The sequence below is a fragment of the Cherax quadricarinatus genome, chromosome 44 (genome assembly GCF_038502225.1).
Source record: "Cherax quadricarinatus isolate ZL_2023a chromosome 44, ASM3850222v1, whole genome shotgun sequence".
NCBI classification, from domain to species: Eukaryota; Metazoa; Arthropoda; class Malacostraca; order Decapoda; family Parastacidae; genus Cherax; species Cherax quadricarinatus.
In genome coordinates, this window is record NC_091335.1 from 3,077,975 (window position 1) to 3,092,549 (window position 14,575).

The following is a 14,575-nucleotide window of genomic DNA, read 5'->3' on the forward strand; positions in this document are numbered from 1 at the left end:
GTAAATGGGCAGTTTCTTGTACTCAATTGATAGAAAAAATGGAGTTCTAAAGAAATAGCTATGAGATTGGGCGACTGGAACAACAGAATTAGCCGAAAATAGGGCTGAAAGTGGGTGAAATCGCAGATTTGTAAACAGCGCCGAGGTCGCTAACTTTGCGAGAGCATAATTCCATCAGTTTTCCATCAAATTTCGTTTTTTTGGTGTCATTACAATCGGGAAAAGATTCTCTATCATTTCATAAGAAAAAATAATTTTTTTTTTTAAATTTTGCGACACCAGGAGACACCTCAGGATTGGGGGTTGCAACAGTCAAGGGGTTAAATGACTAAGTATAGCAAACAATGAAGCAGTGTTGCGCATGAATATACTGTAATAATAAAATGTACTGTATTCATATATTTCATCTTATAATGAATGCAGTGATTAGTTAAGATATAATAACTTCAAAGATTTTCCATGAAAACTAATTGAATTACATAAAAACAAATAAAAGGGGTCATAATTAGAACTTCTGGTCTATTATTTTCACAGAGTCACCATCATTCTCTAGACAAAGTACATACATTCTTTTAATTGCTTTTGAGCTCCTAATGATATGAACCCCCCTCTATTTAACAAGATAGAGGATCAGTATCATTAGATTCTAGCTGGAATCACCTGAATGGTGGCATGTCATAATGATAACGGTTCTCTGTCTTGTTGAGAGTGGTTTTCACATCTCAATTTTCAAACTGGAATTATGAAGATGAACAATAAAAACATCTGACAATTATACATGGAAACATTCAACTTCAGAGTAGTAATTGCCTGTAATCTGCAGGTAACAAGTGGGGCAAGAGCCAGAGCCTCTGCATCCCCAGCATGGTGAAGGAGGTCATGTGTGAGGTCACAGCCTTGTCTCAACCAAGAAGCTGTCTGACCTGCTCTCTGAGACTCCGTCACAATACCTCGCTGAGCACGCTCGCATGCTTGCCGTACCTACACAACAGGAGAGGTGTCTTATATAATAATATATCGAAGAGAAAATACTTAATGGGAAAGAAGCAAGAATAATAGAATAAGTAATGGTAAAAAACTTAATTATTAAGCAAGACAATACATAAAAATAACTACAGTATTTTGAATTCCTAAAGGACCTGTAGTGTAAAGAGGCGATATTGCATATCATAATTAACACCTGGAAACTAGATAAATTGGTTTCCAATCTGTACAATTAACCCTTTGGGGGTTTCGGCCATACTAGTACGGCTTACGCCCCAGGGTTTTTGACGTATGTACTAGTACGCCTAAATTCTAGCGCCCTCAAATCTAGTGAGAGAAAGCTGGTAGGCCTACATATGAAAGAATGGGTCTATGTGGTCAGTGTGCGCAGTATAAAAAAAAACCTGCAGCACACAGTGTGTAACGAGAAAAAAAAAACTTTGACCGTGTTTTTGGATTAAAACAGCGACTTTGCATTGTATTTTCGTATGGTATTTATTGTTGTATTCTAGTTTTCTTGGTCTCATTTTATAGAACGGAAGACATATTACAGAAATTGAGATGATTTTGACTGGTTTTACAATGAAAAGTACCTTGAAATTGAGCTCAAAGTAGCAGAAATGTTCAATTTTTACCAAAGTTCAAAAGTAAACAAATCATGCCAAGCGTCCAATACACATCAACTGGTGAGTAATATTCTTTCACAAGTGCGCTGATATTATTTATACCATTTCTACACTAATGCAGTAGTCTGCATAACAGTAAATCTTCTATTTTTTGTAAGAATAAAAATTCAAAGTGGAAAGCCAAAGAAATATAAGAGGGGCCTGGGGATGTTACTAACGAACAGAGAACTTGTTATTTCAGTGCCAGGAATGTCTTTCTTGTTTATTCTGGACCCTATTCGGAAATTGGCATCTTTTGAAATTTGTGTGAAATTGGCAAAATTGCTAAATTCTGACCACTTTATTGGATAGTTGAAATCGGTAAATGGGTGGTTTCTTGTACTCATTCGATAGAAAAAATGGAGTTCTAGCAAAATAGTTATGATTTTTGTCGACTAGTACACTGGAATTGGCCGAAAACAGGGTTCAAAGTGGGCAAAATCGCCGATGCATAAACATCGTCGAGACCGCTAACTTCGCGAGAGCATAATTCTGTAAGTTTTCATCAAATTTCATAGTTTTGGTGTCATTATGATCAGGAAAAGATTCTCTATCTTTTCATAAGAAAAAATAATTTTTTTTTAAATTCTGGCAACCCTGAGAACAAGTCCCTGAGAGAGCCTGGCAACTCCCAAAGGGTTAAATTACACAAGAAAGAGACATGTGGTGCAGCCAGGATTTCAGTCTTGGAGGAACATTAAAAAAACATGCCAAAAAAATTCAAAGAAATAATTTTTAAAAACACATTTTTCAGTATTTGTGCAGAATTTCTTAAACCATCATTCTTTCATGGTCTCAAGTTAAGATAATACAAATAAAGAAAATATATTTGCATCTGGGGAGATTGAGATGCCATAGCATCCATGGCTGTGCCACTGCTACAATGTACAAAATAATCTTATACCTGGAGGGTGTTCCAGGGGTCAATGCCCCCGCAGCCTGGGCCATGACAAGGCCTTGTACTGAAAGGCAGAGAAACCTAGGTTTGGTCTGTACAATAAAATGAACGTCTGGGAGCGTAACCCATTCAAATTTAAAAGTTTATCAGTATAAACAAAGAGCTCAAGGCTTCACAATACCCTCCCTGTAATTACAAGAAGAAATTGCTGACAGACCACTGTCTTCAAGAGAGAATTTTTTTTCAAAGCAACAGTGTTTCATTATTCTGTATAACTGTATAGTATAACAAACTGTACTTTCTTGCATTTGTAGTAAGACTTCTTAAAATTATAGATTTAATTAACGTTTATCTTGTAAATAGTACAATACTTCATAGACTCAACCTGGAATACATTTCTACAAATTGCATAGGTGTTGTGGACTGAACCAGTGTAGTCTAAATGTAGACTTGCAATTGCAAGGATGCCAGTTCAGTCCCCAGTATTTTTACACACTTTGTTACTTTCACGATATGGTGAGATTTACGTTGCTACTAACTTGTCTGAGAAGTGTGTGTCTGTGTTCCTCTAGAGCCATTATGTAGTCATCTATAAAGGCATTGACTTGGTCACTAACAACTCTGCCTCTTTGTTGTACTCTCGTGGCAGCACCAGAAAGATCCTCAACGGTGCTCAGGAGGTAATTCATTCTGTAATGATAATAATTACTTCCAATAAGATATGTATGTCAACATTACAATACTAGTAGGTTAACAGTACTTTTTCTTGCAAGGTAAAGTTCAGTGCTCTTTTAATACACTGGCTGTCTCCTACTAAAGTGGACTGGCATAAAAAAGGGAACACATTCACTATCATGTAATCAATAGCTCTTGTCAAAAGTGCGAAGACATCACAATTTAAATGATCTGAACTGCAGCATCCCCGCCCCTTCTTCCAAGCACTTCCCACCTCCAGGATTCAAATCTGGCTAACCAGTGTTCTGGAATCCCTTTATAAATGTTACTTTGCTCATGCCCCAACAGCATATTAATCCATAAAACTACTTGTCTCTTTTACTTTAATCTGACATGCTTACAAAAGCCTGCTGGAGGATCAAGCCCCTTGCACTTAAAAACCTCCTTCACCCCTCCCTTGAACCATTCCTGGGGTGACCCTTACCCCTTCCTTCCTTTCATCTTCCTTTGACCTTTTTCTTCATCCTATCCTGCCCCGTCCTCTCTAAATGCCTAACCACCTTAACCCTTACTCAGCCTCTCAATTATACCTTTGATAAACCCATATCATCTCTTAATTTTTACATTCCAAATTTTTCATATGAACAGTATTATATTCACACCACAGCCCATAGTTATGTACAGCATTTCAGGCAGTCTTAAGCTAGGACTAATACAAAAGCTATAAATATAAAAATATATTGGACATAGTGGAACAGTAGATAGTATGGAAATAAAGAAGAGTTGTAAATGATAAGACACCAACGCAATACAGCCTCTCCTCACTTAACGACGGAGTTCCGTTCCCAAGACGACGCGGTAACAAATTTGTCGCTAAGTGAGGAGCATACTACAATGGTAGTGGGTTTCTGTCATCCATCTTTGATATTGTTTTAATGTCACCTTTGCACCATTTACAACATTTCTGGTATATTTTTAAATGTTTATACAGTATTGTACTGTATATTGTAATAAATAGAATAGAGGAAATCAGCTCTAATATACATTATTTAGGTATGCATACTGGTCAGAGAGCCTTTCATAAGTCCGAGTCGTTGGTCAACGAGTACGTTGCTAAGCGAGGAGAGGCTGTACACTAATTAGAAAGAGCTATACCAGTGAAACATCTGAATAAACTTTGTGTCTGTATTTTTATCATCTACACTTTTTTTCTTTCAACACACCAGATGTATCTCACCGAGGCAGGATGACCTAAAAAGAAAAACAAAAGATTTTCTTTTAAATTTAGTAATTTATACAAGAAAAGGGGTTACTAGCTCCTTGCTCCTGGCATTTTAGTTGCCTCTTATAACATACATGGCTTACAGAGGAAGGATTCTTCTCCACTTTCTCATGGAGATCCATAATTTTGATATGATGTGTAGTACACTAAATATATATAAATTTACATCATAAATAATACAAATTTTAGTGAATATAGAGCATTTGGTAAAAGATATTAAATTAAAATTTAATGTTAAACCAAAATCTAACTTCAAAAGAAACAAAAATTAATGAAGTAATGATGTAATAATAACTGGAGACATGGTTAAATGTAAAAAATTAAGGAACATGGCATAATTTATAACTTGGATGTCAAAGTTTAATGACATGTTAAGAAGTTAGACGAGATTTTTGCAGGAACTACATAAGGTACACAAAGATTTTAAGTTTCCATCTGAATTCATTTACTATTTTTAACTTATCTGGCAAATTATTCCATATTTTTTTACTCTTTCATTTACACAGAGTTTCTATAGAGGCTGAGGCAAACATGAGGCATGTCAGAGGTTTTTTTTTTTTTTTCAACAAGTCGGCCGTCTCCCACCGAGGCAGGGTGACCCAAAAAAGAAAGAAAATCCCCAAAAAGAAAATACTTTCATCATCATTCAACACTTTCACCACACTCGCACATTATCACTGTTTTTGCAGAGGTGCTCAGAATACAACAGTCTAGAAGCATACATATATAAAGATACACAACATATCCCTCCAAACTGCCAATATCCCAAACCCCTCCTTTAAAGTGCAGGCATTGTACTTCCCATTTCCAGGACTCAAGTCCGATTATGTGAAAATAACCGGTTTCCCTGAATCCCTTCACTAAATATTACCCTGCTCACACTCCAACAGATCGTCAGGTCCCAAGTACCATTCGTCTCCATTCACTCCTATCTAACACGCTCACGCACGCTTGCTGGAAGTCCAAGCCCCTTACCCACAAAACCTCCTTTACCCCCTCTCTCCAACCCTTTCGAGGACGACCCCTACCCCGCCTTCCTTCCCCTATAGATTTATATGCTTTCCATGTCATTCTACTTTGATCCATTCTCTCTAAATGACCAAATCAAATTCAAAATGGGAATTGACACAGTTACTTTTTGCTGATGATACTGTGCTTATGGGAGATTCTAAAGAAAAATTGCAAAGGTTAGTGGATGAGTTTGAGAATGTGTGTAAAGGTAGAAAGTTGAAAGTGAACATAGAAAAGAGTAAGGTGATGAGGGTGTCAAATGATTTAGATAAAGAAAAATTGGATATCAAATTGGGGAGGAGGAGTATGGAAGAAGTGAATGTTTTCAGATACTTGGGAGTTGATGTGTCGGCAGATGGATTTATGAAGGATGAGGTTAATCATAGAATTGATGAGGGAAAAAAGGTGAGTGGTGCGTTGAGGTATATTATTTTTATTTTTTTTTATTATCACACCGGCCGATTCCCACCAAGGCAGGGTGGCCCGAAAAAGAAAAACTTTCACCATCATTCACTCCATCACTGTCTTGCCAGAAGGGTGCTTTACACTACAGTTTTTAAACTGCAACATTAACACCCCTCCTTCAGAGTGCAGGCACTGTACTTCCCATCTCCAGGACTCAAGTCCGGCCTGCCGGTTTCCCTGAATCCCTTCATAAATGTTACTTTGCTCACACTCCAACAGCACGTCAAGTATTAAAAACCATTTGTCTCCATTCACTCCTATCAAACACGCTCACGCATGCCTGCTGGAAGTCCAAGCCCCTCGCACACAAAACCTCCTTTACCCCCTCCCTCCAACCCTTCCTAGGCCGACCCCTACCCCGCCTTCCTTCCACTACAGACTGATACACTCTTGAAGTCATTCTGTTTTGCTCCATTCTCTCTACATGTCCGAACCACCTCAACAACCCTTCCTCAGCCCTCTGGACAACAGTTTTGGTAATCCCGCACCTCCTCCTAACTTCCAAACTACGAATTCTCTGCATTATATTCACACCACACATTGCCCTCAGACATGACATCTCCACTGCCTCCAGCCTTCTCCTCGCTGCAACATTCATCACCCACGCTTCACACCCATATAAGAGCGTTGGTAAAACTATACTCTCATACATTCCCCTCTTTGCCTCCAAGGACAAAGTTCTTTGTCTCCACAGACTCCTAAGTGCACCACTCACTCTTTTTCCCTCATCAATTCTATGATTCACCTCATCTTTCATAGACCCATCCGCTGACACGTCCACTCCCAAATATCTGAATACGTTCACCTCCTCCATACTCTCTCCCTCCAATCTGATATTCAATCTTTCATCACCTAATCTTTTTGTTATCCTCATAACCTTACTCTTTCCTGTATTCACCTTTAATTTTCTTCTTTTGCACACCCTACCAAATTCATCCACCAATCTCTGCAGTATATGTATATGTGGAGTCAAAAAACGTTATCTATGGAGGCAAAGAAGGGAATGTATGAAAGTATAGTAGTACCAACACTCTTATATGGGTGTGAAGCTTGGGTGGTAAATGCAGCAGCGAGGAGATGGTTGGAGGCAGTGGAGATGTCCTGTTTAAGGGCAATGTGTGGTGTAAATATTATGCAGAAAATTCGGAGTGTGGAAATTAGGAGAAGGTGTGGAGTTAATAAAAGTATTAGTCAGAGGGCAGAAGAGGGGTTGTTGAGGTGGTTTGGTCATTTAGAGAGAATGGTCAGAGGTACATACAGTATATTATTTACTTTGAGTGTGAAGTGTCTTACTTCAGCATCAGTATTAGTGTAATTATTTTGAAGATTTGGAGTGAACAATGATATGTATAACATTAATGTGCAATGACTCTGGTAACTGTACAATATATAAATTAAGTTTTTGAGTGTGCTCAACCCTAAATCTCTCATACATCCCCTTCCTTCAAGAATAGGGGGATGGGGGGTGGAATGAGTTGATGCTGGTGAATGGCTCCTGGATCAAACCTGATTACCCTTCATTTCCCAGGTGCTGTGTGACCCCTACTGGTTTAGTAGTTCTTTATGAAAAAAAATAACGATAATCATACTATTAATTTACACTGATTTCTTATACTTAGAGGCTAGTTATTCATTAGAGTCTACATTATTATTATATTCATGGAAATTGCTAAGACTGTGTATCAGGGATATACTACAATGTATTCACAGGTGAACTCCACTCCTGACAATTTAAATTAAAACCACCTGTCAGCTACATACAACAATCAAATAACCACTGTAAATTACATACCCTAAAAACCTAAGAATATTTATAAAGAAAACAATCATATAAAAAATAAAGGTAACTCACTGGATAAAGGTAACTCATTGGATAGTGAAAACTAATATTATAAGCAAAAGTATTACCATTAACAGGAGAAAATCCAATGACATAGTAAGCTTCAATTTATCAATAAATGGGTAAAGTCAGCTGTAAGAAAAGCAAAGCAGACATAAATGTAAGGAATATGGAAAGAAAGAGGAGAGCAACTCAAAATGGCATGATGAAAAGTATGGGCATGGAATAAAGGACCAGTGCAGTTAATGTATTAGCTAATTCAAGCCCCTGCCTAATGCTACTTTGCATATATTATCAGGTCATCCTGACAGCATCTCCTGATTGACTGTCAGGTTTTTCAGAGAGTACAGCAATTTTATTTTACATGCTTTCTTCAATGCCCAGAAATGCATACTTTGTCTTGTAATTCCCCCTCCTTTCTACTGATGCCCTACTGTCAACATCTCTACCATCTCTTTCAGTGTAGTGCTGAGTGAACTTGAGGGATTCAGCACTTCACATGAATATACAGTAAAAGCAATATTACACAGAAAGCTGCTAATAATTAGTTACCTGGATGAAGCTTGATCAAGTAATGCAGTGAGCTTTTTGCGTGCTTGTGGTGCTGCCTGGTCAACAGTGACAGTTGGATGTCCACGGTGAAGAGTGGCGAGACAGGCAGCACACAGTGGTTCGTGACACCCACGACACCACCACCCAACTTCACCTTCGCCGTGTGTTGCACAGACAAGAGTGTGAGCCACCTCTCGTATGCCTAAACTTCTGGCTTCCTGGCGAGGTGAACATGTGTGGTCAAAAGAAGAGTAACTTGTGCTATATAATATGTACTCTAACTTTTAAATAGAGTAGCATAAAATGGATAATCTAAACATTTACATAATTTGATTTAATATTTTACACCAAGAGCAGAAAGTCAACAGAATGCAAAAATCAACATCTACATGTTTTAACTTAAATACTACTAGATACGTACAGTGTCAGTTCCCAAGCTAAGCTATTTAACTATTTTCAGAAAGGAATAGGAACTATAAAGAAAAAATGACACTATATGAGAGATCAATACGTAATATGATGGGATCAAAAAGCAGCCTCCTTGTGGGTTAATGTGGTTCAATTAATAAAGTGTTCTCAGCTCACATACTGAAGGACCTGGGATTGCTTTCTGGCACAGATGAAATATTACTGCAAGTTTACCTGGGGTGTTAGTCGATTGTTGTATGTTGCACCATGAGGGAGAATAAGGAGACGAACCACTGTTTGTTTTTTATTTATCGTCTGACTTCATTAATTTTTTTGTTAGAATGAGCATTAAAAGATATATTTATGAACAAAAGTCTGGCAGAAATCAGAAGGCAAGCAAATTAATGGAAAATATATATATATATATATATATTTTTTTTTTTATTTGGGCCAGCAAGTTCAGAACATGGGCAATGCAAATTTTTGGGGGTCAGTCTCTACTCATAAAGTAAAGCACAACCGATGTTATTCTTTTATACAAGTTATTTTCATCCCCCTCAAAAAAAGTGGGCAGGTTCTTGAAAAAAAAAAATCCCTTTACTGCCCCTCATAAATGCAAAAAATATTCAGGATAATTAGAAAGGATAATAATGGAATTGTAAAACATACATTGCTAAATGACAAAAAAAGGCACAATACTGTGACTGGAACGTTACACAAATAACCCGCACATTATTTATAAAGCATTTACAAGTAAATAGGCCAATAAGTTATTTTTGAGACATTTGACAAAAATGGGCACATCCCCTCGCAGAAAGAAATACTTCATTTTTATTTTTTGAGCGATTGACGCTATTTGTGCGTAAAAGCAGAAAGTTATCCTGGGTGGCTAATCCCCTGGGCTAAAAATCTGAACCCTTGTATTAGGTGTTGTTAGCAATATCACTGCTTGATTATATTCCTTAGAGCAATGTTCTTAGCACTGCTTTGTTTGTTTAAAGTTTTGCGATAATGATGCTCTCAGCAGTAGAATTCTTACCATATATGGAAGTCAACAATGAAAAAATATAAAATAAAATAGTGATTTCTATAATAGTTGCCTAGTCCCAGGGGGTTTGATAATGATGTCATCTAGAGTATGCCAAATAACAAATACAAACAGCAATAATCAGTCAAAAAAACTTATAGCACTTAAAATGGTAATAGTGTAAGAAAGAAATAAAAGTCAAAGCAAAATAGAATCAGCAAGCTCATGCAAATGACATTTCCAACCAGACAGACATACCTGTAGAGAAATAACAGTGTGGTGAGTTGTGCGCCTCTGTCGCGTGTGTGCATGACTACAGAGTCTACACAGGTTCACGGGGCAGGTGTCACAGCGTTCCTCAGCTACGACGTCTGTTGGATGAATTCACATGCGTTTATCATCTTGTACATGACTTCAAATCATTATTGCAAAGACGTTACATATTATGTGATACCAATTATATTATATACAGAATATTATATTCATGGGAAAGCACTAAACCCATATGGATAATTAGGTCTAATCTGAGAAAGTGGAGAGTAGCTCAAATCATGAGGGTATACTGCAGTGTATAATATAAGACACATGCATTATCAGACATGAGAAAAGTTCTCTGGAGTTAACCATCATGGCAGAGGTCACAGTAGACAGTGGTAAAAGATGAGTTTAGAGCTTCAAGGACCAGCTGCTTCTGGAGAACATAGTTGAGTGGGAAACACTCGACACCTCCTGGAGGAACAGCAGCCTCGTAGCCACACTCGGGGCACCACACCACCCACACTCCTGCAGAAGAGATGTTCATAATTTTTATATTTTTTAATCACTAAGCACTTATTTAATCTATAAATTATATGCATATCTAGGATTACATTATATCACTGGATCATTATATACAGAAACTATAAAGCTTACAAACAAGTTTTATGACTTGAGGTCTCATTATTATTATAATCAATTTAAGCAATAAGACCTAAGGCCTTGTCAGAGCACTGTAGGGCAGATATGCAAAAATATAAAAGTGCAAGGGTTAGGAGTGAGGGGAAGAAGTGTGCAAAGTTGGGGGTTACTGGAGGTTAGGGTTAATGGAGGTGGGAGTTAGTGCAAGAGTAGAACTGAAATTGAAGTTGGTGCAATAGGTTAGTTTGCACTAAAAGTTCAGAGAGAGAGTGCACCAAAGGTGTGACTTTCCGTGAGAAGGTCAGTGAATACACTTGACCAGTTTAGATATTAGAAATGAATCCCATGAGCACAATGATATTTAGGACAACTTTTCAAGATATGTTGAATAGACAGAGTGGCCTGATAGTCTGTACTGAGTAGTGCCGGTTGTTTATCCACGTGGTATATGTAAGTTAGTCACGTGTATCCAATACATAAGCGCAAAAGAAGTCTCCCAAGCCCAACAATGGTGGGAAGATAGCCAGAATCCTAAACCTGGTCTGATAGAAAGCAATTTGTTGTAGTTTAACGTTGTTACCAGCAGTTGCGGAGGTAGTGAGAGAGCACTGAAAAAGTAGTCTGAATAAGGAATACATTACATCTATATAAAATCGGGAGGTCCTAAATAAATTCAACTGATCGAGCAGCTGAGTCTACATATTCATTGCCCTGAGCACGGGCATATCCAGACACGCAACAAAATACGAATTCTTTGAGCTTACTAGAAATGGAATATAATCAAAGGTGTATACAAAGAACAGTGGGATGACTGAAGTCGAATTTCTGGATAGCGTCTAATACTTCGGGAGTCTGAATCTGAAGCATTGCAGACATAGTCGCAATGTGAATGGTAATGAGAATACTAGCCGAGTCTAATAAATGAAGTTGGACAAAGCTTCCTATTAAAGCTTGACAAGGCTTCACCCTAAAGGATGATAAAGATTCACCTTAAAGGATGACAAAGCTTCACCTTATAGCGTGGCCCGGTGGCCTGGTGGCTAAAGCTCCCGCTTCACACACGGAGGGCCCGGGTTCGATTCCCAGCGGGTGGAAACATTCGACACGTTTCCTTACACCTGTTGTCCTGTTCACCTAGCAGCAAATAGGTACCTGGGTGTTAGTCGACTGGTGTGGGTCGCATCCTGGGGGACAAGATTAAGGACCCCAATGGAAATAAGTTAGACAGTCCTCGATGACGCACTGACTTTCTTGGGTTATCCTGAGTGGCTAACCCTCCGGGGTTAAAAATCCGAACGAAATCTTATCTTAAGGTAGAGGCGCCTCTATGTGCGAGGGGATTGAACATCCAGCAGAAATATGTGAGCGAGTTAGATAGGAATGAATGGAGTCAAATGGTTTTCGAGAGTTGACATACTATTCAAGTGTGAGCAAGGTAACACTTTTGAAGGGCTTCAGGAAACCCTGTTAGCTGGACTTGAGTCCTGAGATGGGAACGAATCTTTCTGGACTTCCTATTCGTTTCCGCAACATTACAAGCTCCTGAAAATGTGTTGATTGCAACACGAAAGACCTTGAGCTATCACTCTGAAGGACGGGTGGGGACATTTGTAGTTTGGAGGGGTAGCATCTGCGGATGGGTCTATGAAAGATGAGGTGAATCATAGAATTGATGAGGGGAAAAGGGTGAGTGGTGCACTTAGGAGTCTGTGGAGGCAAAGAACTTTGTCCTTGGAGGCAAAGAGGGGAATGTATGAGAGTATAGTTTTACCAATGCTCTTATATGGGTGTGAAGCATGGGTGATGAATGTTGCAGCAAGGAGAAGGCTAGAGGCAGTGGAGATGTCATGTCTGAGGGCAATGTGTGGTGTGAATATAATGCAGAGAATTCGTAGTTTGGAAGTTAGGAGGAGGTGCGGGATTACCAAAACTGTTGTCCAGAGGGCTGAGGAAGGGTTGTTGAGGTGGTTCGGACATGTTGAGAGAATGGAGCGAAACAGAGTGACTTCAAGAGTGTATCAGTCTGTAGCGGAAGGAAGGCGGGGTAGGGGTCGGCCTAGGAAAGGTTGGAGGGAGGGGGTAAAGGAGGTTTTGTGTGCGAGGGGCTTGGACTTCCAGCAGGCATGCGCGAGCGTGTTTGATAGGAGTGAATGGAGACAAATGGTTTTTAATACTTGACGTGCTGTTGGAGTGTGAGCAAAGTAACATTTATGAAGGGGTTAAACCATACCCCCGGCCGGGATTGAACCCGCGGTCATAGAGTCTCAAAACTCCAGCCCGTCGCGACGGGCTGGAGTTTTGAGACTATGACCGCGGGTTCAATCCCGGCCGGGGGTATGGTTTATTTGCAATCGTGTCATTACGATTTCTTAAGTCATGAAGGGGTTCAGGGAAACCGGCAGGCCGGACTTGAGTCCTGGAGATGGGAAGTACAGTGCCTGCACTCTGAAGGAGGGGTGTAAATGTTGCAGTTTAAAAACTGTAGTGTAAAGCACTCTTCTGGCAAGACAGTGATGGAGTGAGTTAGTTTAATATGTTTATTATGTACCCCATACCCATCCTGTGGGCGGTAGTCAAAAGATTACAGAGGTACATAATTGGTCCAGGGACTGGACTCCAAAGTTTTGATAGCTGAGCAAGTTACAGAGGTAATGAACTCACAATATACAAAGGTAATGAACTCACAATTTACAAAGGTAATGAACTCACAATTTACAAAGGTAATGAACTCACAATTTACAAAGGTAATGAACTCACAATTTACAAAGGTAATGAACTCCAGGTAGGTCTGGTCACAATCATGACAAGTTACAAAGGTATTTACAGATTACAGAGGTACGTAATGGGTCCAGGGACTGGGCCCCCAAAGTTTTGATAGCTGAACTAGGTACAAAGGTAATGAGCTCACAAGTTACAAAGGTAATGAATTCTGTAAGAATGGTTACTTACGTTTATACATGGCTACAATCATGAACAAATGAAGTGTCCCTGTTCGCAGATGACGTGAAGTTGATGAGAAGAATTAAATCGGACGAGGATGAGGCAGGACTGCAAAGAGACCTGGAGAGGCTGGACATGTGGTCCAGTAACTGGCTTCTCAAATTCAATCCAGCCAAATGCAAAGTCATGAAGATTGGGGAGGGGCAAAGAAGACCGCAGACAGAGTATAGGCTAGGTGGACAAAGACTACAGACCTCACTCAGGGAGAAAGACCTTGGGGTGACCATAACACCGAGCACATCACCGGAGGCACACATCAACCAAATAACCGCTGCAGCATACGGGCGCCTGGCAAACCTGAGAATAGCGTTCCGATACCTTAATAAGGAATCGTTCAAGACACTGTACATTGTGTATGTTAGGCCCATACTGGAGTATGCAGCACCAGTCTGGAACCCACACCTGGTCAAGCATGTCAAGAAGTTAGAGAAAGTACAAAGGTTTGCAGCAAGGCTAGTCCCAGAGCTCAAGGGAATGTCGTACGAGGAAAGGTTGAGGGAAATTGGACTGACGACACTGGAGGACAGAAGGGTCAGGGGAGACATGATAACGACATACAAGATACTGCGGGGAATAGACAAGGTGGACAGAGATAGGATGTTCCAGAGAGGGGACACAGGGACAAGGGGTCACAACTGGAAGCTGAAGACTCAGACGAGTCACAGGGACGTTAGGAAGTATTTCTTCAGTCATAGAGTTGTCAGGAAGTGGAATAGCCTAGCAAGTGGAATAGCCTAGCAAGTGAAGTGGAGGCAGGAACCATACATAGTTTTAAGAAGAGGTATGACAAAGCTCAGGAAGCAGAGAGAGAGAGAGAGAGAGAGGATCCAGTAGCGATCAGTGAAGAGGCGGGGCCAGGAGCCGAGTCTCG

The 14,575-nt window shown here is 39.6% G+C and overlaps 1 protein-coding gene across 1 annotated transcript in view; it reads right to left on the bottom strand.

Moving 5' to 3' along the window:
• LOC128697582 (uncharacterized) overlaps positions 1-14,575 on the bottom strand; it is a 39,382-nt gene that overhangs the window by 8,936 nt on the left and 15,871 nt on the right. The window contains exons 3-8 of the mRNA XM_070093871.1: positions 12,278-12,334; positions 10,432-10,590; positions 10,066-10,178; positions 8,373-8,590; positions 3,087-3,237; positions 811-981 (exon numbers count right to left, since the gene is read on the bottom strand). Of these exons, the coding sequence (XP_069949972.1) occupies positions 811-981; positions 3,087-3,237; positions 8,373-8,590; positions 10,066-10,178; positions 10,432-10,590; positions 12,278-12,334 (869 nt within the window). The remainder of the gene's footprint in view (positions 1-810; positions 982-3,086; positions 3,238-8,372; positions 8,591-10,065; positions 10,179-10,431; positions 10,591-12,277; positions 12,335-14,575) is intronic.